The sequence below is a fragment of the Gossypium raimondii genome, chromosome 3 (assembly GCF_025698545.1).
Source record: "Gossypium raimondii isolate GPD5lz chromosome 3, ASM2569854v1, whole genome shotgun sequence".
Taxonomy (NCBI): Eukaryota; Viridiplantae; Streptophyta; class Magnoliopsida; order Malvales; family Malvaceae; genus Gossypium; species Gossypium raimondii.
The window spans coordinates 62,513,205-62,538,983 of NC_068567.1; the positions used below are offsets into that span (position 1 = coordinate 62,513,205).

At 32.3% G+C, this 25,779-nt stretch overlaps 4 protein-coding genes across 7 annotated transcripts; 1 reads left to right on the forward strand and 3 right to left on the reverse strand.

Annotated features, from left to right (window-relative positions):
- Positions 1 to 434: 434 nt before the first annotated feature.
- On the reverse strand, positions 435 to 2,432 carry LOC105795469 (pathogenesis-related thaumatin-like protein 3.5). The gene is made up of 3 exons (XM_012625104.2): positions 1,978 to 2,432; positions 708 to 1,377; positions 435 to 637 (listed from the first exon to the last, which is right to left on the reverse strand). The coding sequence occupies exons 1-3, from the start codon at positions 2,033 to 2,035 to the stop codon at positions 499 to 501; spliced, it is 867 nt and encodes a 288-aa protein (XP_012480558.1). The 5' UTR covers positions 2,036 to 2,432; the 3' UTR covers positions 435 to 498.
- Positions 2,433 to 2,562: 130 nt separating this feature from the next.
- Positions 2,563 to 6,369, reverse strand: LOC105795467 (protein RETICULATA-RELATED 1, chloroplastic). The gene is made up of 8 exons (XM_012625103.2): positions 5,937 to 6,369; positions 4,717 to 4,881; positions 4,514 to 4,606; positions 4,312 to 4,427; positions 4,085 to 4,183; positions 3,688 to 3,993; positions 3,397 to 3,561; positions 2,563 to 3,270 (listed from the first exon to the last, which is right to left on the reverse strand). The coding sequence occupies exons 1-8, from the start codon at positions 6,270 to 6,272 to the stop codon at positions 2,982 to 2,984; spliced, it is 1,569 nt and encodes a 522-aa protein (XP_012480557.1). The 5' UTR covers positions 6,273 to 6,369; the 3' UTR covers positions 2,563 to 2,981.
- A 953-nt stretch (positions 6,370 to 7,322) lies between these two features.
- Positions 7,323 to 10,849, forward strand: LOC105795471 (probable E3 ubiquitin-protein ligase RHC1A). Of its 3 annotated transcripts, XM_052628779.1 has the most exons (5): positions 7,323 to 8,233; positions 8,345 to 9,315; positions 9,402 to 9,525; positions 9,967 to 10,073; positions 10,443 to 10,849. In XM_052628779.1, exons 1-2 carry the CDS (start codon positions 7,369 to 7,371, stop codon positions 8,377 to 8,379), a joined length of 900 nt encoding a protein of 299 aa, XP_052484739.1. In that variant the 5' UTR covers positions 7,323 to 7,368; the 3' UTR covers positions 8,380 to 9,315; positions 9,402 to 9,525; positions 9,967 to 10,073; positions 10,443 to 10,849. The 3 variants fall into 3 exon arrangements, with proteins under 3 accessions (XP_052484739.1, XP_052484736.1, XP_052484738.1); XM_052628776.1 differs by having other exon boundaries at positions 7,323 to 9,315; XM_052628778.1 differs by lacking the exon at positions 9,967 to 10,073 and having other exon boundaries at positions 7,323 to 9,315.
- Positions 10,631 to 14,004, reverse strand: LOC105795470 (uncharacterized). 2 transcript variants are annotated; one of them, XM_052628775.1, is made up of 5 exons: positions 13,458 to 14,004; positions 12,563 to 12,672; positions 12,256 to 12,480; positions 11,349 to 12,033; positions 10,631 to 11,219 (listed from the first exon to the last, which is right to left on the reverse strand). In XM_052628775.1, the coding sequence occupies exons 1-5, from the start codon at positions 13,702 to 13,704 to the stop codon at positions 11,140 to 11,142; spliced, it is 1,347 nt and encodes a 448-aa protein (XP_052484735.1). In that variant the 5' UTR covers positions 13,705 to 14,004; the 3' UTR covers positions 10,631 to 11,139. The 2 variants fall into 2 exon arrangements, with proteins under 2 accessions (XP_052484735.1, XP_012480559.1); XM_012625105.2 differs by having other exon boundaries at positions 12,109 to 12,480.
- Between the last annotated feature and the right edge of the window lie 11,775 nt (positions 14,005 to 25,779).

Sequence of the window (25,779 nt, forward strand, 5' to 3'; positions counted from 1 at the left end):
TATGTTGCATATACATATAATTATATTTATTCAATAATAAAAAATTGATGAATTTTATTCTTTAAATGTGTATAATTGCACCGATCAATGTTAATGTATCAAATTACACATTGAATCGAAGTTTATTTATAATCTTGAGATTTATCCCAACACATTTTGGTCAAATTGTATCATTAGTCTTTTTATTTCGAGTAAGTTGTGTATTTAATTCTTATATTTTAATTTAGTCAATTTTTTAATCATTATGCTTTTCGAATTTTAAATTTTTATTAGTGAGTTCTGACCTAAACGGTAGCAGTTAAATCCATTGGGTTAATTTTTGCAATTAGTCCTATACTATGTGTAAATTTGCAAGTTTAGCCTATGTTCTCCAATCGGATCTTTTTAGTCATTATGTTTTTTTTTTTCAGATGAACCAAAAAAATCCATAAAAATAAAATAAATAAAAGGACAAAGCATAGCATCCAATTAGATTTCAAAATGGTACAAATTGAATTACTAAAATAAAATTTGTAAAATGGAAGCCAATGGTAATGCCACCATCAAACTCCTCCATATATGAGAAAATGCTTTGAAACCCTTTGATGTAACACTGCAAACAAGTCTCTCATCATGATATGTGCATATTGTATTGTTCCTAAGACCAGAAGCAACCTCATCAGTATGTATGTATGTATGTATGTATGTATGTATGTATGTTGCATTACCTTGTTGCACAAAATGCCACCATATAATCTGATGCAGAACAAGTTATGATACTAACACGATCATCATAAGCATAACTAGATGCTGCAGGGCATACTAGTTTGAAACTCTTTGAATAATTCGTAGGCAAACAAGCAACCGGATCTTCATATGTCCCACGACAACAATATTCATCGGTGTTGAACACGTCGCAAGCGCTTCTACAGCCGACAACCTTACCATTTTTCTTAAAACTAAGATCGGACGAACAATTTTGCCTCAAGTCACCATCACAACCAGCAGTGCTGCAGTTTCCTTTACCACCACCAGGTTTGATCACAATAGGCAAATTAAAGCCATCTACAAGGCTAACATCGTAGTAATCGATATTATCACCAAGCGTGAATTCGGCTATGGTAACTGGGAGACTACCAGCGCTTGTACAATTAACGGACGTACCACAGTTGCCTGTTTGACACGTTCCGTTACTGGTTTTATCGAAATCGCAACCTGTTCTACCCCATATTCGACCACTCCAACCGTCCGGGGCATTGTAAAATGCAGTTTTGCCTGGTTCCAACGTAAAGCCTTCACCATGGAAGTTGCTTCCATCCGTGATGATCGCCGGCCATATCGTCTCTTTGCACTGATTCACAATGGTGAAATTTTTGGCATTTGAAGGCTTTGTTGCACCTTACCAAATATAAATGACAGTGAGGTTATATTCATAATATAGAACCACATCACACTTAATCAGGCATAGTCCCAATTCTATACGGAAGTTGTGAATTTAGTTCCTGTATTTTAATTTGATTATTTTTAGTCCTTAAACTATATGAATTTTAAAATTTCAGTCCTGATCAAACAATATTTGTTAAATTCATTAAGTTAAGTTTTGATATTTTCAAAATTTGATGCGGCAAACATATTGTCACATATATAATGCTATGTCAGCTTGCTATTTCTACATGCTACTCACAAAAAAAGTTAATTGTGACTGTCGTTTGTGTCAAGATTGAAATTTCAAAATTTAAAAAATATAAGACTGATAAATCTACAACTTTAGACATTATACAGGACTAAAAGCAAAATTTAACAAAACGGATTTAACTGTTACCATTTGGTCAAGACTGAAATTTCAAATTTTGAAAAATGATGACTAAAATTAACCAAATTGAAATCTTTATACCCGCAACTTTTGAAAAGTACAGGGACCAATAGCACAATTTAACCTATTCATAATATTGAACTATATCACATTCACACCTAAATAGGCAAGAACAGAAAAGGTACCTGATGCAAAAATAATAAAAATGCAGAAAAGTAAAATGGGATTGTGAGGCAATGCCATTGAAGAGCAAATAAGCGAACGCAGGGAAGGAACTTGGTGAGAGGCATGTAAGAGTGATGTTGGTTGGCTTTAAAGGAGTATAAGATGGGTTGAAACGGGAGAATACGTGTGGGAGATGATGAATCAACAAGCAGTGAACGGCTGGTTGGCAGAATCCATAAAAGACTTCCTTGCTTAGTTCCATAACCAGTATATACTTTGCCTCTATCATACTACATTGTACTAAACATATAGTTTTTGGCACTCCTTTTGTCTTACAATCTACAAAGTATTTATTCTTTGATATATAAATATCATAGCCCAAGTCCAGCCTGGATGATCCCCACCATGTATATTTGCTAGTAATGACATGAAATTCCCCTCAAAAAGATTGAAAATATTAAAAGATAAGTAGCAAAAATTAAATTAAAGCAGAGTAAGAATAGATACATCCACATCCACGGAGGTAATAATAGTTTTCAATATCACTATTATACATCCATTAATAGTCTTCAGAAAAGAGAAAGGGCAACAAGCAAAAGACAAGCTAAATAACAGTTACAGAAAATTCAAAATTGCAATGTAAGCCAACAGATACAATGAGGAAACAGTTTATTTATGCGTTCCTACTCTAAAAACATATAAAGAAACTAATTGAACAATCAAACTACACGATTCTCTAGTGTCATTCATCTAAGAACTAAAATATCTTCCCAAAAAAATATCCCTTGCAATTTAACTTATTAAGGACTCAACTCAGAGTATAACACTTCATTGAATATGACAAATGTTTAACATGTACTCAAGAACTCGTCCCCAAAGTAATCTACAAGTCACGGTTAATAAGCCGATAATCCACACTAGACATAAATCGTAGCAAGTCCAAACCTTGTGGAGGTTCTTTTCATGTTGAATTCACTCCATCAAGCAGCAAAATCGGACAGAAATGCTAATTTATGTCAGGTAGCTATGTAGTGCGTGCAGTTACCTTCTTCCGGACAATCCTCTTTCTCCGGGGCTTCAAAGCTCCAGTTTCCCCATCTGCAACAGATTCAACGTTTCCTTGTTTGATGCCAAGAAGTCCAAGACCGGAAACAATGGCGTTCTTGGATATGAACCATTTAGAGGATGACCTAGTTCCATCCTCAGAAGGTCTGTTGTAAGCCTTCAAGAGGTCATCTGACTGAACCAGCGGATCCACCTCGACACCTAGCCAAGCCAGCCTCGATCTCTCTCCTAATTGAACATTCAAGACCCTGCATAGAACCAGTTTGGTGAGGCAAAAAGATACCACAACCTCCATTTACGTCATAAATGCCGAAGAGTTCCAAGTGTAAAAGAAATCGATTTAGAAATTTTCGAAATGATGCAATATACTAGACCTTAAAGCTGTGCTGAAGAACAATGCTACACCAATGACATCAAAATAGTTGGCCATTGCTTGATCAAATCCACATAAAAGCTGATATCTAAGGTTTGCATAGAGTCCGAGAAAAGCACCATAACCAAGTGCGTTGGTACTCACAGACGGAATTGACACAGATAACCTGCCAACAGTAAAAAAGGCCACCATTAATGCATCAAGTAAAAGAAGCCCCCCAAACAGAAAGAAAATTTTCTTCCCAAATAAATGGAACAAAAGGATAACTGAAGATTTCCTCAAATCTACTTACTTTTCCTTCTTTTTACTAGCCAGAAAATTCAAAAAAGAGCCTTGCACTGCTCCAGCAGCTAATCCAACAATACACAACTCGGCAGCCTTGTAGAAAAGAGAATGGATTCTCTTTTGCAAGTCAAATTCTCTAAGTGGGTAACTCTTTTCAAATATATTGTTGGGAAGCTTCTGTAATGTGTTTTGCAAGTCAAACCGGAAGGTGTTGCCGTAAGAACGACAAGGAGCAAGAGACCAAACTACAAGAGCATTGCAAGCTGCTACCGTGAGAACATTCATAAGTGCTAGATCCCATTCTTGCTTAATCCTGTAGACAAAGTGAAGCAAGTCTATTAGTATGATTTACTGAAATTGATAAAAAGGGCAAGCATGAATCTCGTCATCGTATTTGAAACCACCTATCCTTTCGATTCTTCAACTCCCACCAAACAGAAGAACCAATAGTAGCAACCTCTTCTAAAAGAAGCCTGTATAAAAAGGCAGGATCTGCAAGCATCCTGGGAATAGAAAAGGTTGTGCATAAGCATATATGACAAGTTCAAAGATACGCTGTGATCAAATATTCATTTCATTCAGATTGCTGGAGACATCCTTAAGAGGTGAATATGAGCATATCAGGGATTACCTGCCAATAAATGCCCGAGACATTGCTTGTGGGAGTGTTCGAGAAATAAATCGACTGGTGGTTGGTCTGGCATTAATTGCTAAGAACTTTACCATTTGTGCTGAACTGACCAATCCCTGTAGGCAAAAAAGCCCTAATCAGCATCGGATACATAAACAACGTTCTTCACCGTGTGATAAAGCAATAAGAAAAGTTACTAAACCATTTCATAAGCTTGTCGGAAGCCAGCAGGCAAGTCCATCATTGTCTTGTGCCACTCATTCAATACAGCATCTACAAATTTTCGATCAAAAAGCTGGAAAGAAAACAATAGAAAATAAACAATTCAAGTGTATATTTATCCTTTAAGCATTTGATTAAGTCATTAAATATGTATAATGAATCTGCTAGACTTTGATCTCTTACCTCTTCCAGAAACATCCGCCTTCTAAAGAGTCCATCCTCATCTCCCTCCCCATCATCATCAAAGTCATCAAAATAATCATCATCATCTCCATCATCATCACCTCCATCTCCACCTCCATGATTAATTTTCTTTCCAATATCTCCACCACCTCCCCCAGTTGCAAGCTGTAATTTCAAACATATTAGTTGATCCTTCCAAATTTTTGGACAAAGTCATCAAGGAAACAAATAATAAGCAACTCCAAGAAATAAACATCTGATTTACAATTTAAAAAATCGAACCTCGTGCTGAAAACACTAGCAACTAATTTCTTGAGGTTCATAAGCCAAGCATCTAAACCCAAATCCTCATACTCAACCGACAAACGGTAGCATACACACGCACACAGATGCCTGAACAATAAAATAGCATAAACCTGGTGCATAACTAACCCTGTATTCAATTTCATATGTAAATCATGCATGCCGAATCACAAGTAGGTAGGATATTTAAAAACATTAAATTCAAACAAAATTAACTTTGTTCCTAATTTAACAATGCAAACGTTTAACTTAAAGAGTTTTACAAAGATAACACCAAACGGTCCGAAACATATTCAATTTTCATCATTGTATGTTGTAGGGCTTTTTTCCTATCTTGCACACAATAATGAAGAATTGCAAGGATGGAATAGAAATAGTCTATTAAGCTAGTTTAACTCGAGAAAAAATCAAGCTTTATTATGATTTATGCTAGGCTCTGTCAGATAGAACATCTAGTTAAAACATATCAATTAGAACGTGGTTACATTACATCCAATCAATTGAATTGAAAGATAAACTTTTTGATAGAAGGTTTTAAGGACCCTAAACTAATATTTAAAACCCCAAGTTTTGAAAGATAAACAGTTCAAATTTCACTAATTTAACGAAAATATGAAGACCTTCTAGCAGAAAGTTACTCTGTTAGTTTCTTTAAGCTTAAATAACAGAAATAGGCTAAATTCTGCATTTCAATTCATTCTCTATATATTAAAAATCTTATGAAAGTGCCTTCTATCGTTAATTAAAAATATAATTCAGTCTTAAAATACTCCTAAATTTTTAATACCTAAATACTAAGCAATTAACTTAGAAATTAAGCTCAATTAAGCTAAACTTCAAGAGGACTTCGTATCCCATTTTCAAATTAAGCTTTAATTAACACTTATTAAGCTAAAGCTAAAATTTTGAAATCCAACCTCAGGGCTAGAAGTCGACTGTTTCTGAGACATATCAAGCTTCCCTTTCTCCAAAGTAACCGCACCAAACGCACCGTATTTTCCTCCTTTCATAACCGGTCCAACATCACCTGAACCTGAAGAACTGGTCTCCACTGGAGCCGGTGGTGCCGAGAAACATCGCTCGAGAGCAGCGACGGAGGAATCTCCACCGTCGATTAAAGAAGAAGACGAACATTTCACCACCGTAAGATTCTTTCTAGGTTTACCTGCTAAAGAATGAACCGGAGGTGGTAGACTCGGTTTTAATAACAACGTCTTGGGAAGTTGAGAGGTTTGGAATACTATATGAGACATTTTCCTTTTTGGTGTTTGGATGGCGAGAAAGTTGGTTGGTTATATTTTTCCCTCTCACGAGAGTGAGAGAAAGCCAAGAGAAAGGGGAACAAAGGGATTGGTGGGGTTTTTTGATGGATTTTGTTTTGCCGATTACAAGCCAGACCCAACCCAACCCAACCCAACCCAATCAGATTGGCAATAACTGAGTTGACTCGGGTGAGTTTTTAACGAGTAGAATTAGCCGGCTCCGTGAGTTTGGGTCATGTCGTTTTGTCGAGTTGTGGACTCATTTTCTTGGGCCATATCGAAGGAAGTGAAACTATAAATTCCAGCCACCAATTTGTTTGGGATTGAATTTACAATTTAATCCTTTAGGATTAATTCCGCCAAGTGTCCCAAATTATCAGTCAAATTTTAAATTGGTCCCTCAACTACAATACATTCTAATTGAATTATTAAAATATTAGCATTCTCTCAGTCAGGAACCCTAGTCAGCTTAGCCATCGATTTCGGAGTTAAATGTAGTTTAAATCCGATGTGGAGTATACAAATCAATTTGTAAATACGTGTATCTATCGCACGAACAATTTGGACTTACACATTAAAAAATAACGTGTTAACAAAATTTATGATGACTATTTCTTTTTTTTTTTAACATGGCATATATGTTTACAATTTGATCCATATACTCTTCCATCTAAAAACTGCAATTTCACTAAATTTTGGAAATTGAGAACCAAACTGATAAAAGAAATTAGCACTAAAATGAAAAAATGAAAAACATTTAAGGACTAAAGTTATCATTATACCTATTTTCTATTAAAAGTATTTGTTAATTGTAATGAGAAAACAAAAACTATGCAACGAGTTAACATCAATTATCAATCATCCTTTACATTTCCTACAAGTTAGACAAAACTGGGAAAAATTTTAATTAACAAATACAAATCAAGGAAAAAGAGAAAAAAGGAATCCCTTGTTGCATGTCTACAAGGTATTCTTTTTCCCTTCACATTACGTATATAAAGAGATATGAATTCTTCTTCCATAATCTGAAAAATCCTATTTTTAAAACACACAATTAATCCCCATTTTCATAGCCAAAAGAAAAAACATGTCTTTGAACAGCCACCGTCGTCCTGGTGTTACAGTAAACGGTGTCCGAAGGATGAGAACCTACCATTATTTCTGGTGTCTCCATTGTCAACGAACCGTAAGGTTTTCAAATTCAAATGTTTTTGAACGTTATTGTCCTGATTGTTTTCGTCAACTTCATCAAGAGCTTGATGTTTCAAGGTCTAGACTTAGAGTTAATCATGGCCTTGAACCGTATGAAACCACTCGTAGGTTATTAGATACTTTGGCCGCCGCTCCTGACCCCACCAGGCCGCGGCAAAGTGGAAGAGCTCGTTGGGATCGACCAATTCCTGAAACTGGACCTTGGGTCACTCTCGTCGAACCACCACGACCGCAGCCGAGTCCTATCGTTGCACCCCGAGATACAGTCAGCAACGACGACTTGGATGGTTTGCTCGAAGGCTTAACGGAAGACGATAGGCCGGGTCCACCACCGGCAGCTGCGTCAGCCATCGAGGCCTTGCCGGTGGTGATAATCACCGAATACCACCTTACCAACGCTACACATTGTCCTATTTGTAAGGATGAGTTCGAGATTAGCGGAGAAGCACGAGAGTTACCATGCAAGCACTTGTATCATTCCGATTGTATCGTCCCTTGGTTGAGCATTCACAACACCTGCCCCGTTTGTCGCTACGAGATCAAAGACGACACCGATCCCACGACCGATGATGTCGTTTTTCGGGACATCGGTTTTGGGGCCGACGATCTGGCAAACGGATTAACCTGGTTACGAACTCAGTTCCTTTCTTCTAGGCCATTTCGTGCATTCTCTCATTGGACACAACGATATATTGATTTCCTCGATAGCACATTCAATACAAATAATTTCACTCGCGAATGTAGGATCTATTGCCAGAGCTTAATCTATTACATGTTTATGGTTTTTACGTATATATTTACATATACATATATACATGTATTACTAACATTTACAAGTGATTAATCCACAGCAAGCTCATGGTGGCCATCATGGTTCATTTTATAGCTTCACTGTCTTTAAATATATCAACAGCCTGCAAACTTTGGTAATAATTTCAACAACTTTACAAGGCAGGTATGTATATATATATATATATATAGACTTTCTATTATATACTAACATTCAAGACAACATTGATGGCAAAATAATTACTACAAGATATATTGGAGCTTTAACTGGTATGTCTGTTCTGCAAAATGTTCCAATTTTCAGTACTTCAGCAAAGAAAATCATAAATTTTTCATTTTTTCATGATTTTTTTTTTGTTGTTGTTGTTAGTAATTTTTTTAATTGGGTTCTTATATATTTGCAGTTTCTTAACAGATGAAGACCAGAAAAATAAAAATTAGTATATGCTTGTTATCTTATAGTTAGTTCTTGCAGGAAAGGAGATATTTATGTAAATATTCATTAAAGTCCCCACTGCTAGATTTAATGTTATATAGTCATTTATTAAACATTTCATTAATAAATTTAAAAAAACACTAATAATAAAAAATATATGTAAAATGTGAAAATATACATTTGAAATTTAGTTCTTTCAATTTTATTTTAACTTTTAGATTTAAAATGTAAGTCAAACTTTTAAACTTTTTCTGTTATAAGATTACTAAGTGAGTTTTTTCTCTCGTTTCAAAATGTAATACCAATGACTTTGATAAAAGAATTTTAATTGTCAGCAATTTGACTTAAATTTTAAAATCTAAAAAGTAAAAGATTAAATTTCTACAAATAAAATTAAAAAGACTAAATTCCAAATACACCAAAAATAACCACAAAAAATAAAATAAATGAGAGGTTATCACCACACCTCCGGTGGGACTTATGGGAGCTGGTACCAGCATCACCATCATCAAAAGCTGGAACCAAAGGCGCCAATGTTATCACCACAACAGCTTATCTCCGCCACCAGCTCCGCCTTAGGGTTCCTTCTCCAACAAGGTACTCACTCCCTTTCTTTCCACTTCCTTCCGTCAAAAGGAGAAAGAAAAAAAAGATTGATTGTTCTTTTAACTCTCTCATCTTAGATTGAAAGATGTATGCTCTTAAACAACTTCCAGCTTTCATGGGAAATCAACAATTTTTTCAATTTACAAATGATGATTTCACTCTTCATGTTCCTTTGGAAAGCCTCTGCAGACAGTTTATTGGGTAAGCAAATCAATTTAATTAATATAATAATAAATTTATTTTTTAATATTTACATTTTTATTAAGTTAATCATTATTTTAAAAAAGAATCCAATAAATTTAATACAAGTACTACTAACATTTTAAATTTTTAAACACCATAATTTGCACAACAATCCACGTATACTTCATAATAATCTTTTGAATTTTTATTAACTTTGATTATCGTGCCAATATTATTAAAATGAATATTTTCCCATTAAAAAAGCTATTTGATTTTCTTTTATAAATTAATAACCACAATTACCCTCAAATCAAATTGACAAAAAAATGGGATATAGACAACTAATCTTGGAATGTGATAATGCTTTAGCAATTGAAACCATTTTATGCTATCTGAGTTACGTCTAATCAAACAACTCTTATGTTGTGATTGGATGGTTCAACCTCAATACATCTCCAGGAATTATAACAAAGTAGATGATTGGATGACTAAGCTTGGTAAAGGGAATTATGATGAGATGCAAATATTGAAGGAGTGCCCACCCCCTCTAAGGGAGCTTCTCAAGGGTGATCTTCATCTTACGATTATTTTGACTAGTTAATTTAGTTCTTGTTAACGCTCTTTAGCTGTTTCTTTGTTATCAAAAAAGAATTGACAAAAACTATAAACGTCAAATCAATTATGATAATTAATTCAGTTTTATAAGCTATTAAAAAAATTTATAACCATTTTAATAAACTTAAACAAACTTCTAATATATATATATTTTTATTTTAAGATATTTTTGCAGTATAAATATATCATACCAAAACCAACTTCTATGAAAGAGAAATTTGAACCAACTTAATAGGCCAACCAAACCAACCAATTAGATAAATTAAAATCTAAACCGGTCAATTAATTTATTTCATATGACACTGTTTTGTTTTGTCTAGGTTGAGCTGTCTTTGACTTGCTGGTTAGACAAGCAATGTCCTGAGCCAGCTAGGACCAGCACGGATACACCAACTTGGACCTGCCAGGCACCACTCTTAAGAAAACATCGACCTGAATGGACCAATTTGTAATATGAACCATTCCATGTTCATGAATTTCTATTTATTCCATTCATTACATGAAGCTATTCAACAACATAAATTCATAATATACTTTTCTTCGTCCACATATTTCCTTCAGTGTATTATAAAACACTAGTTTTTACATTTCGCCTTTTAATCCTACATTATAGTCGCTCAAAATGAACCACAATATTCTTTACACTTAAATATAAGAGATGGTTCTCGTTGAAACCGACGAGTTACTGCCAGTTTCTTAAGTAGTCAAACCATGTTCGGAAGTTATTCCCTTTGGGAAAAAACATCCTGTGTTTTCTTTTGTAGCGACGTCTTAAGTGAAGTAAGATGTGGCCTGCCAACTTTCTGGCTTCGACCAGTTGTTCATGTGTCCATCTCGTTCACATATATATATTGATTGCATTAACTGAAGGAAAAGGGAAATCTTTTGACGGTTTCGGGTTATTCACATGTGGTTTCTCTACCATCCTTGCCATATATATCAAAACTGGGAAATGAACATCACCTGCCACGGTCTTTCGGGAACTTCGGGTGGTAGGGACAGAATGGATCTATTCGATCATAAAAGTTGATGAAAGATTAAGACTCCCAATACTCCTAATAAATGGAATTCCTTGAGGGAAACACGTACTGCTACGGCTGCAGACAACAATCATGAAAACAGTCATTACAATAAGCTAAAATGCATGTCCAACTGATTGAATCCTAACGAATGCTATAAGAGAACATAAGCAGAATTGTGTAGTTTCACTTTGCATAGATACTTACATGACGGAGATTGCACTGCTGGAGACTTAGCAACCGGTGCAGAAACTGGCCCTTTTGTGTGCTCCATACCTTGGCCGGGACGAGACCCATAAGACACTGAAGCTATTGGTGGTAGATTTGGGGGGGACAACTGTGATCGGGGGCTCATTAACGGTGGGTGCTTAGGAATTACATTAGAATAGGATTTGGATGGAGGACTTGGTGGAACTGCGGGACGAGAGTACGGACAAGGGGGAGGGGGATGTGCCACTACACTAGAAGATGCAGGGGAGATTGGAGGAGTGGGAGATGGCGAATGAAGGGGACGATGAGCAGATGGAGAAGCAGTATTGCACATAGGACAAGGCGGAAAACGATGAATCTTGGGTGACAATCTTGGCGGGTGAGTTGGAGCAAAATTAGGATGCAGTGAAACTGATGGCTTTGGAGCTGAAGTCGGTGAAGGAGTGGGAGGGCTAGCATGAAGTGTACCCTTCAAATAAGATGATAAGCTAATGCTTTTAACTTTACCAAAGTCCGAGTTATTGAGACCGAGATTCCTTGCGGGAGAGTGCGTGATGGTTTGAGCCAACTGCTTTAATCTCTGAGGCAGCATGTTACCAAAACTATCTATCACCGAAGCCTGAACTATGACTGGCGACGACATTGTGGAGCCATTTTTGTTCGTTAATCGCACAAACAAGTTCTGCAACAAACAAATAAAAGATGCAGTTATTAACACATAACACAAAATGAAGCAGCTAGTTCGAGTTTACCATACCTCATAAGACCTCAAATGTAGACCGTACTTCAGCTGATCCCTTAACTCGATGCATTTGTGTTCAATTTCAGATATCGAGTTATACAGTGTAAAGTTAAATAGAAACTGGGTTATCTGAAATATGGAAGCAGATTGTACAGGAATTACCGTGATGCCCCCACGAAACTTTAAAATCTCAAACTTAGAAGGCTGTCCAAAAATCGGAGTTGTCAAAGTCAGATTGGATCGCCTGAGGAACAGCTCGATTAAAGATGATCTCAGCACGCTAAGGGCTACTGGACTTATAGGATGATGCACGGGATTGGAAAGAAAACCAAACACGACATTAGTAGAGTTAGATTCACCCGATGGATGCATGGATAAGATAGCCACCTGTTGAATGAGTAGCTTTTAGATAAACTTTTCACGTAATATAGAGGTAAATATATGTGAGGAAAGAAGTTAAGACCGAAACCTTCGTCTCCGGAACTCCTATTTCTTCATAGATATCATACTCCAACTTTTGAATATGATCAACAAGCTCGGAAACTGGTTTTTGAAGTGTAAAACATGCATGAACTGGGGCTGCAAAGGAAAAAAAGGTCATTCATTGTGATGTAAATACCATTGAATTCAAAAAAAGAAACGATTACTCATATAATGGCACGACATTAAATCATCCATTTGTATGTGATCAACCAGTGATCATTTTAAGGTATGAAAAACAATAAAACATAGCTCTTGTCTCATAAATTTGACACTTTTATTTACAAGATAAGGGGAAGAAAGCATTGAAACAAACCATAAAGTGTTTGCTCCTATTGCTAAAAGGAGAAATGCTCTAAATATAGTAAAACAATCACTTCCTATGATACAATCTTAATTGGAACCACATTTTTGTCATAAAAACAAACAGCAATAAAATGAACATCTTGTCAATGAAATTCTAGAAGAAGGTTAAACAAATGTATGCCCCTTTCGGCCTCTGCCAATATCATCCAACAAAACAACAAGGCAAAATCGGCGGAAAACTTATGTTCAATCTTCAATTGACAATCGAGTTAGATCCAAATCAATTTTGGATCTCTAAGTCATTTACAAGTACCTAGGGATCAATGAAATATCAATAGTCAATTTACAACAGGGGCAATCAATAATTCCTAATTGAAAGTTGAAACATAATTACAAGGTAAATGAGACATCAATGAGGGGATACCAAATAGTTCTCAACAATTAAAGATCTGAATTAAACTCGAAACAAATGCAATGAAAATCAACTTACCCGTTAATTAAAACAAACTAAACATTTCAAAATTAAACCCTAATTACACAAAGAACAAGAGAAACTAAATTTTGAAAGAAGTCTTTACCACTGAGCTTCATAGCTAGCTTAGCTTCAAACCCAGAGTTTGAAGAACGAAAAGGGAGGATCCAAAAGATCCCAGGCAACAAAACCGACAAGCTAAGGAACAAAACAAAAACACATCTGAAACTAAACTCATTGGAAATCCTCGACAAAACCATCCCACACAAGAATCTCGAATGCCCTTCATTGTTCCCTGATTCAAGGCTCTGTTCTCTTTGTTGCTGTAGATTTGGGTCCTCATTTTTCCCCATTGAAAGAGCATCTGGAGAAGAACCCAAAAAAATGACAAAAAAAAGAAGACCAATGAAATTTCTAACTTTGGGTACTTTTCTTCTCCGTCTTCTTTTTCAATCTCTTTCTCTTATCTGTAAATCTCCACTCACCAACAACAACACCACCACCACCACCAAATAATAGCTTTGCAAAGGGTGTGGATTGATAGGCAAGCGTTAATGGTGGGCAATGCATATGCCCTTCTTTCTCTCTTTGTGTATTAACTAGTGCTGAATTTTTTACAACACTCATCTTTTTTTTTCCCTCTCTCTCTCTCCTTTTTTTTAAAAATTTAATTTAATTTTTGAATTTAAAGGGTTTTTTTAATCTTTTATCTAAATTTTTCTACTAAAATTGACGCACCGACTTGAATTAGGACTCTTTTTAAAGTCAATTTTAAATTACCTTTTTTGTTGGCAAGCCGAATAGGAAGAGAAAATAAGGGAAAAGATAAAGCAACGTGTATACCTTATATATCTCATTCTTTTCTTTTTATAACACTTTTTTTATTTTAAAATAAAATTATTAAAATTATTAGTTATTTTATTATTTTATAAATTACTAATTAAATTATTAGTAATTTTACGTTTTGATTATTCAATTTTAAAATTTACAAAATACACTGAACTATTTAAAAATTTTCATTTAAGTTTATTTGAAATTTTTATTTAAATCATAGAGTTGTTAAGTTTTATTTTTAAAGGTATAGTAGATTGGTAACTATCGATGAGTAAAAGAACATACTTTAGATCCAAGGCAATCTAACAGTCAATGTCGGAGACTAGAGAAGAAAGTTATTTCATGAAAAAAAAATTAAACTGTAGAAAAGAAGGCAATGAGAGCTTTTATTAGCTCGGTGACTTAAATGGAAACTTTCAAACTTTCAAAATACGTATTTATGCATGTGTGAGTCTTGAGCTTAAATCTTATTGTGATTTTAAGTCTTATTACATATATAGATCGTGTCAGAATTTATCCCGATATAAATTTGAATATATTTTTATTATCAGCCCATGTACTCATGTATTATAATAATTCAATTCTAATTGTAAGTATACAAATATATTAATTGTAGTTGTAGCTGATTTATACATTGTCTTGGTTGATTTTTATTACACATACGTGACTTTTCGAATTTTAGTTGTAACTTCGAAACATTATTATATATAATTCTCTATGAATAATTATTTTCTTCTAAAACAAAATTATAAAAAATACATATATTTGATTCTAATTATAATTAATGGTATAATTATAAATTATAATTCTTGGAGTAATTTATATTATACGCATCCAAGTTTTTTTTTTCTTACTTTTCTTTTAATATTTTTAGCAATTAGAGTTAGGGATGTTCAGACGTTTAGTTCAGTTAATACCCGAATCGGATGATCATTAATTGAATTACCCGAAATGTAAAAAAAAATTAACCGTTAATCGAACCGATTTTTTTTTCAAATACATTAACCAAACCGAAATATTTCAATCAATTCAATCACTTAGTCAAATTAACCGAAATTTATATGTTTTTGTCTTTTAATTAAACTAAGTATAAAACATATAAAAAAATACATCGTTAATGTTTATTTTCTTTTTTTAGTAGTTTAAAAAACTTTAAATAGAACAAATAAGACATTAAAACCTTTAAATGGGTATATATAATATATGTTATCTGTTTCGAGTAATTGGTTAGTTATCCAATTTCGAACTAAATTAATCGATAATCGAAATTTTGAAAAATCATTAATCAATCTCCGACCGAATTAAATTTGACCATCGACCTTAGATCGATTAATTCGATTTTAACCAAACTGTGAACTCACCTAATTAGAGCTTTCTATGTGAATATTGAAATCTATATATATATATATATATTAATTCCAATCTGCTCAGTTGTCAATGTATAGTTGTAGTTGTAAGTTAATGTGATTTAATTATTTTCCCAAATCACACAATATCAAGCCTTTTAATAAAATATTGTATTGATTAAGTACTAAGTTAATGTAGTAATTATAAAATTGCATGCCCTTAAACCCAATAAAATAGCAATTTAATTGACTCCAAGCATTTGTACTTTTTAATTTTATTTTGGTATTTGGTAAATGTCTATTTTTCCTTTTTTCCCAAACAGTCTTTATATAATTATATATTAAAAATTAAGAAAAAAAGTTTGGTGCCAATAAGAAATGAAATTGAATTGGTGGGCAATATTGGAATAAAATATAGAAAATGGGTCACCTTCACTTGCTTGGTACAAAGTACATATCTTTTAACTTCTTCATTATTATTATTTTAATAATCTATTATTTATTTAACATGATGACCAATATGTGGAACACATGTGGACCAATGAGAAGTCAAGCATCTAGTTTGCAATCAATTAAAATAATAATGAATAGATGATATGAGTCTCTCTCTTTTTTTTTTTCATTTTTTAATCTTATAATTAACTTTGTCATAAGTCCTTTTATTTTTAGTAAATTTGAAATTTAGTTTGTGTACTTTTTTTAATTTAATCTTTTATTTTTATATTTTTAAAATTCAGTTCAATTGTTAATATTGTTAAAATTTATTGGTTAAATTTAGATTTATTCCAATGCTATTCTTTTAGTTACATTGCTATAAAGAAAGCAGGGGCGAAGTGAGAACATTTTTTTTGCCTTTTCTAGCCTTTAACTTTTCAATTTTTGTTAAATCATACCAAAATGAATGAAAAATTAACGTTTTTTCAATTTTGTTGACATTACATACATGTGGATTACCACGTGGATGACATATCAACATTTAATTAATTTTTTTCAAAATTTAAAAATTCAAACTTTATTTTTTTAAATTAAAAATCATTAAAATTATTAAAAACATTATAAAAAATATTTTTAATATTTTTAAATTTTAAAAAATTACTTAAATGTTGACATATTATCTACGTGGCAATCCACATATATACAATGTTAGCAAAGTCAACAAATATTAATTTTTCCATCCATTTAGGGTGATTTGACAAAAAATATAAATTTAAGAGAAAAAAGAGGCGAAAAATAAATAAAGGGTTAAAGTGATTTTTTTATAAAGATGGAGGGCCAAAACTCATTATGCCTTTAGTGAATGTATAAAACATCTTAACCAAATGCATGAACAAACCGTCAATCTCAAAGCGGGTCGGGTTGTTGACCCATTGCGTCACAGCCTTGTTTACTTTTGGACTATTGAACCCACGACTTTTTTGGTTCCATTATAAAAAAAATGCCCCATAAAAGAGAAGGGTTAATATAATTTTTAGTCCCTAAATTTGATAATTAAGTCCATTTAGGTATTTACATTTTTTTTATCCATATTGGTACCTGAATTTGAAAACTACGTTCACTTTGGCTCTTGAACTTGGATTCCATCAAAATTTGATGTTGCGGCACAATCTCAAAATGCCGCGTTATCAAACTTTTACATTTGTTAAGCTCATGAATTAAAATAAACCTAGTTGCTAAATGCAAGTATTAAAGTGAACAAAGAAATTAAGTACTAAAGTGGATTTAATTATCACTTTTAGAGATTAAAATTTATATTAACCCAAAAAAGATTAATCATCAAAAGTATATTTTCTCCTCGAAATCATAAATACAATTAGACTTGATAAATTAAATTATGGGTCGGATATGATCGTATTTATGTATGACATTTTTTTTATATAACACGTTCAACAGGGGGAAGACAACGAGGAGATCAAGATAGGGACAAGAATAGGGATAAAGAGGAGATTGAGAGCCAAAATAGGGATAAGAAGACAAACTCATCAATAAGACATTCGCTCAAAGTGATTTCAGGATGCTAAAAAATCGATCCCTTCTTTTATCTCTCTTTAGGGTATTTATAGAAGAGGCCTTATTATCTCTATTAATACGAGATTATTATGCCTAAATAGATTTCTTATTGTTTTAGAAGTACACTCACGTTATGAAAATGCTCAAATTTAAAAAGCGGATGTCTTAATATCTTGAAAACAATGGATGCTTGGAAGCGTAGAAAGTTAGTGCCTTTCGTTTCAAAGCGAGTGATTAAGGGGAGATCAAAATAAATGAAATAATTAGTTAGCAACCATATGATATATCTTAATGGTAAAAAAAATCTGATTGGTATTTAATTTTATGATGTGATGAGTTGACAGCTTTTGTCAAAAGACTCTGTGAATCCGAAACTAGCAGATAAAACATAATGATGAACAGCAGTGATTCTTGCTTTGGATCAACATCAAATCAAATTAATAACAGTACTGTATGAACTTTCAACAATTTCCCTTTTTAGTAAAGTTGGACTGATAAGCCAATGCTAAATATATTTTTTGGTTGTCACTATCGACGCGCAGTTAATCCAGCCATTTTCACATCTTAGGCGGATTCTATTTTACTTTATTTATTAAAAATAATAAACTAAGTGATAATATGATTGGCGAACTATATAGGACTGAAGAATGGGTTTGGACAAAAAAATACCTGTTTAAAAAACGAGCCGAGTCTCGGGTAAGGCATTTTTGGCTCGGGTTCAACCTGAATTCACTAAATGACAAAAAAAATTATTTTTTAATATTATTTCTTATTGTTTTCTCCCTATTTTGCTACTATTTTACTACTATGTTGTTACTATTTTGTTGTTATTGTTTGGATATTGTATAAAACTTATTTTATTGTTAATTTTGCTATTATTTTAAATACATCTGTTAATTTTATTATTATTTTAGAGGTATTTACTTGTTAAGTTGCATCTATTTTAGTGTTATTTAAGTATACATATTTTTTAAAATTTATTTTCAATTTATTGGAAAATATTTATTTTGATATTTTTAGTATTTTTGATGTATTATATATTTTTAAATTATATAAAAATTAATATGAGCAGGCTGGGTCGAGCCCGGATTTTAACATTTTTATCCGGGTTGGGCTCGGGCAAAATTTTAGTCTCATTTTTCGGGTCGGATCTGGCCTAACAAACGGGCATAAATTTTTAGTTAATCCTAACCCAACCCGGGCCATGTACACCTCTAATAGTGTTGTTGTGGAATCGACAATTTAGAGATTGTGGATTTGTCAGTATGGTGTGGATAAATGTTTTGCCAACAAGGCCCGAGACATTTGTTTCAGCTTGCCAAGAAAAAGGTTGGTACTATGGAATATCAAGAATGAAGGCAATCTGTTGTCTTATGTAGGTGAGTGGGCTACGTCCTTTTCCATTATTTGCTGGTTTATTTGGAAAAACATGAATGGTTTTACTTTCAGTCATTCTAGTGAGAGTAGCTCTGAATTAATCAGCTCAGCCAAGGCATGGACAAAATCATTCGTGGCTAAAGAGTTCATTAACCAATGGGCCTGTACGTCTATGACAGCAGGAAGGGGGCAACTACTTGGGTTAGTATGGGTTAAAGTTGATGTTGATGGATCGGTGGCAAGGCAAATCTCGAAGGTGGCTATTGGAGAGGCAATGAAGAGGTTTCTAGTGGTGGCTGGTTGGTAGGCCTCAAAATGACAGTTGGTTTGATTGGTATTTTACAAGTAGAAGTTAAAGCAATTTTAGAAGGTATAGAATTGGCTTGGAACTCAAGATTCAGGCAAGTTGAATTAGAAAGTGATAATATAATGTTGATTGAATTCATTCGGAATGGTTGGACATCAATGAGTAATGTTGATGAAATCAAATGCATTCATGACTGGTGTTTGAAATCTTAGGAAGTTAAGTTTAGACATATTCAGAGGGATGCCAATAAAGTTGCAGACTGCATTGCTAAGGCAAATGGTGACGTGATGGATCAACTGATTATTTTTTACAATCTTCTAAATTATGTGAGGGACTTTTTAGAAGAGGATATTCGATAGTCTTTGTTGGTCACAGATAGAATGCTCTAGTTTCTAATGTTTTCTTATAATTGTTATAAATTTACTATTTACTATTTACTAATAAAATAAAAATAAAAAATCCTAAAAGTAAATAAAAATTTTAATAATTATTCGAGGATGAACCTACTTACTATGTTAGCCACGTCTTCACTTCATAGTAGAAATAGATGGAATTTTTAACGGAAGACCAATTTACTTTTTGACCTAATGTACATAGATTAATTTTTTTAATAAAGAGAGCAAAACGCTTAGGAATCAAACATTACAGGGACAAAGCTATTTTTTTTCTTGGGGGCCAAAGTTAAATTATAAACTTTATGAATGCTAAGATATAATTTTGTTATTGAATTGACTTATATTTTTACTGTTTTTATACGGGTTAAATCATAATTTTATTAATTTTGAATATTAAAGTACAAATTTACAATATATTAACTTAAACTTTACAATTTTTAAAAGGTTTAAAAAGGAAATTTTCCAAGAGAGAGGCCATGGCATATGCATGTCCCCTAAATATAAGACCATGAGTTATTGTCTCTCTCATCTTTATCATCTTCATTTCCTTCATTAAATTGACGTGTTCGAACGGTTAACTGAATTGAACTAGTATTAACTGAATTCTTTTAAAAATTAATAATTGATTTTCGACCAAATTAAATCAATTAATCGACCGATTACTTGAATTAGATCGATTCGATCAATTAATTCGATTTTAACCAAATTTAAACACCACTAAATTAAATAAAATCCTTAAAAACTCCAACAAGAGATACTAATAATTTATAAATTAAAAGAATACTAAAAAGCTTTGAAGGCTTTCAAAATTAAACTATTAGCTACCACTTCCCATTTAAGTAAACTTTTTGGGGCAGTAATTCAAATTTTATTATTCTCTTAATAAAGAAAAAATCTAATTAAAATATTTTAAAATTTAAAATTTAAATTTATGTCATTACTTATGATACAAAGAATAAAAATAAAAGGAAATTTTCATCAAATTCTCTTTTAGACAAAAAGAAAGTTAATTGATAAAGCTTTCCAAAATGGTTAAAGATTCCATAAATAACTATTTATTAAAAATTAAATTGAAATTTTGTTTCATTTATTTTAAAAATAAATTTATATGTTACAATGTCATTATATTTGAATATATAAATAGATAAAACTTTTAATGAAATAACTAATTTTTTTATAAAATATACAGATCACTTTATTTATTTTTTGAAAAGAAAAAGTGTAAAATGGAAAAATTTTCATTTAGGCTATTTATAGTTTATAAAATTTTAAATTAATAATGGTAAAATTACATTTTGACCCGAAAATAATAAGAATTTGATTTAATCCTTTAAAAATTATAAAGACATAAACTATTAAAATGATGAAATTACATTTTTACTATCATAAAAATATACAATTTAATTCCAGTTTACCCCCCAAATTTTTTTTTTGTCTCTCCCGCTGCCACCACTTGCATTTTGAGCAAATTAACTTTCAAGTGTATTATTATCGATTGAGTGTTGTTATGAGTATTATTATCAATGTAGGAATACGTGAATTCAAGTAAGTTGAAACACATTATTCTCCCATTTATATGTTAGGTTAATAAAAGACTATAAATAATTATAGATATTATATAAAAAAGAACAGATATAATCGTAACTTATAATATATTATTAAAAAAAAACAAAATTCTTCTCCTACGAGCATTTAAGCTTTCAAAATAACATCACATATCACCCTCTTCACATTTTCTTAATAAAAACTTGTAAATTTCTTTACCAAATTTCCCTTTCTCTTTCCAATATTCAGTCACACAGAACAATCCATCGTAAACAAACTTATAGTTACACCCACGATCACCACTACCATCATCATTGACCTTACGAATCACCCTCACCGGCATTTTATCATCCATATTGTTCTTCAGCGCAAGGTTCCCACGTACAAGCTTTTGATCTTTATTGGGATTGTCACCTTCGCCGCAATAGACCAACTTATCCGAACAAATCTCATCGACGTTGTCGTACCGACCGGAATCAACGATGCTTGTAGCCAGGATTTTTCCATTGATAAGTTTCATGTAGTCTATTCCTCTTTGAAACTCATGTTGAAGCCCAACGATACTTAAGTACTCACCTCGCCAGTAAAAATGGTCAACAATTTTAGTCCCTGAAATGGGTCCTATTTGCTTACTAGTGTTAACCCATTTCCCCATGGTCCTAACAACCACCTTGGCTGCTCTTATATGAACTTTTAAGCCCGAGTTTCGACCATTTTCATGTTCTTGCCAGAGCTTGTTTACAGTTTTTTTCTTGTCGAGTAACTCTCTGTAAAAGCTTAAAGCTTTCTTAATATTCCGACGAGTTTCATACCATTTTGCAGTTAAAGGCTTCTCTTTGTCGTCACGAAACAGACCCTTACAAGGAATCACTCTTTTGCCATCTTTAGCTCTGTTAAGTTTCGATGAAGACTTAACATTTCCAAGCTTTTGACACAGAGCCGCCATGGATAATCCTAAACAACACTCCCAAAAAAAGTTTACATTACATACATATACTTTTTTTTTTGAAACAAACATTACATACATATACATATACATATACATATACATATACAAAGAAAAGAGCTAAAAATAATTCATTGCAACAGTGAGGAAATAATTAGTGTAAAAAACATGAACAGGAGGTGATTATTGTAAAAAAGAAGTAAAGGAGAAATTTTGAAATAAAGTTGAGAGATCGTACAGAATGAGGAAAAAGAACCAAGTAAAAACGAAGGTGTAGAGAAGGAATGTTGAGTTGAGTGTATCAATAGAACCTTGAAAGGAATGTATAAATGAGGGAGAAATTTTGCCGGAAAGGAAAAAACAGATGGAAAATTTTTGGAACGCAAGGAAAAACAGATGATTTTCATTAAACGGTCAAGCCCGACAAGAGGATCAGGGCCCGATTCAATACATCGGTTAACCGTTAATGAGAAAAAAGATCGCGTTCAACATTTTGTTGGGTAATTATTTTAGAGACGAAGGTGTGATAACATGTGGATCCAAGATGATTAAAGCAATTCAGAAAAGGGTTTCAGATGTTTCAAATTCTACTTTGATAAGGAAGATCATTCACACCTTATAACATATAAGATAGTGGCATATAAGACATATCCTGTTGGAAAAAAATCTAACTGCAAACTGTTAAGTTAAGATGGTATTTGATAAGAAGATCAATGTGCGAGTGTTTGTTGATGCCCTTACGGAACTTTTAACAATTTTATAATCTGATAGAGTTAGCGGCTTCTGTAATCTTAGTAGTTTGAGTTTTTTTATTATTATAAAAAAGAACAAAAGATTATATACAATTTTGTTGAGTTTATTGAATGCTTTACTTTTAACTCTTTATATAATAGTTTATAGTGACTTTCCGTCTATATAAGTGACTTTTTGATTTGCTATATCCATTTATCCTAATCACGTAACTCTTTTTTAATCAGTTATTAGATTTCATCTTTCATTATTGCGTTTCTATTTTTATCATTTTTTATAATTTATTTAACATGTAATATCGTTTGAGACTGTAGAATTTGGAGATCTCGTCCGCACGATGACCTAGAAAAATTTAACCATTGTTTCAAATAAGCCTTTGCAATTCCTTTACATACTTGATGATACCCATGAAACCAACTAAAAATACAACAAAGCAAGTGCACCTATCGATAAATAGTATAGCTACGATGAGCAAGATATCGTTCCCACGAAGACTAAAAGTACTAGTAATTACCATATTTCTATTATTTAACTGGTAAATTGAAATGATTGATTAAAAATAAAATTAGCTAAATTAATTAACTAAGAACATGAAAAAGAACAAATTAGAAAAATAATCGATTAACAACTAAGGAGCGAAACAATACCCAATAAAGAATCCACCTAGACGCATTTGTCATTATCAATCAATTAAATAATTTATTCACTTAATATCTTGATTTGTAGAAATCCTTAAAATATGTTAACATCTCTCTTTAAGACTAAGAGCAACCGACTTTAAGTTGATTAATTGAATTTTCTTTCTAATTAAAACCCCTATTATCGCATTAACTCGATATATGGATTCCCCTATTAGATTTGACTCTAATCTGGTAGATTTATATCATCCTATTTCTAGGATTATATGCAACTCCACTCAATTATACTAAATATACTCTTAAACAGGGTCTATTCCTCCTCCGAATTAAGCACATCAAACATGAATCAATAATCCGGAAATATTAAATCAAGAATTAAGCACACATAATTGAAAACAATATTCAAGTATTTATTGCGTAAAATAGAAATCAAAAGACAAAATTCATCATAGGGTTTATCTCATCTAGGTATTTAGAAAATTAGTTCATAATCGCGAATAAAAACATCTCAAAGACAATATACCCACAGAAAATAGAGAAACTCATAATAAACTTCAAAGAAATCAAATGGAGATCTTCAATCTTGGTGGAAATCTGCTTCCGAATCTACTTCATTGGTGTTTTCCGAGTTGTTTTCTTCAATATTCTCTGATGGCTCCCACTTCTATTCTTATATTTGGTATATATAGGTCTTAGAATGCTTGAAAAACCTAAAAATTATGTTTTTCCGCGTATTTAGAGTGTGAATCACGATATCCACATGGATTGGCACATGACCGTATGGCTCACATGGCCATGTGTTTAGCCCATGTGGCTCCTGAAATATGCTCCAATTATTCGATTTTCGCTCGTTTTGCTCCAAAATGCTCTCCTAAGTATAGAAACATGAATTTAAAGGATTAAGAGTATAAAATTCACCATTTTACATTGATTAATAATTTAAAAACGCATTAAGAACGAGATTAAAATATATTACTTTTGACACTTATCACTTGAATATGTTGGCTATTATTTGTAAAGATTGCGATAAAACCAAAACTTTTTAAAAATACTAACCCACATAAACTGACCTAAGATCAAATGAACATGTGACTTGAATGGTCAAAATCATCATAAGGGCCGGCAAGGATGAAGTTAGAACATTTTTGTAAGAGGTTAGAATGAATTTGTATATTTTTATGAAAGCTAAAATGTAATTTCACAATTTTAAAAGATGATCTCTTTATAATTCTTAAATGGCTAAATAAAAAAATTATTATTTTTAGATAAACTGTAATTTTACCATTTATCAAATTAAAATCTTGTAAATTTTAAAAGATCAAAAGTTAAATTTTACATTTTATAAGGGTTGCTTGCGAATTGAAGCCCAAATGAAGGCTTTCCATGATGGTTCTCATGAAGGTACTAAAAGCAAACCATATCAGTTTTGGGCCAATAACAGGCCTAGATGATCACTCTTGGTGTTAAAACATAATGGTATAAATTTTTATATTTTTTATTTAGAATTTAGTTTATTTAATTTAATTTTTAAAAAATTAGCAGTTCAGTTATTAATATCAATAATTTTTTTTTTTGTTAAATTCAGGTCAATTAAAAATATCATTTTTTTACATAACTACCAAATGTGGGGTTCTTTTGTTTTCTTTTTTTCAAAATGTAACACCACATACAATACTAACTAATAAAAACGTGACACATATTATGTTTTTTTATTATTTTTTAACATTAATCTCATTATATCTGTTTTTTTTATACAATGCTTAGAACTACTCAAAGTCCCTCCCTAACCCTTAATAGGAAAATAATGCGTTTCAGAACACTTAAACCTAAGTCCTCTTACACTAAAAACAATATTAATGTCAATCGAACTAATACTCAATCGACAATATGCTCTTATTAGCCATAGTACACCTTAATAATTAAGCCCTTCTTTATTTTGTATCTTATCTAAAAAAAATGTTAATAATTTGGTAAGGGGATGATATTAATGTACAATTGTAGAGGGCCAATGTATTAAATTTCAACGGTCATCCAAGGACGGTCCCCATCACATTTTTTGTTTGATATTATAAATATAAATACCAAATATGTGTAAGCTCGTGATGTGTCAGAACTTTTTTCCCCAAAATCATGACCTAAATTTACATTATTGGTAACATTGAAAAAAAAGAACCCTACTTTCAAAATTTTTTCTGTTTGCCCAATTTTGAGGCTTGACAATGTCAAATGATGATGGCCCTACTTTGTTTCACTATGTTAAAAGATTCCTTCTATCCTTTGATT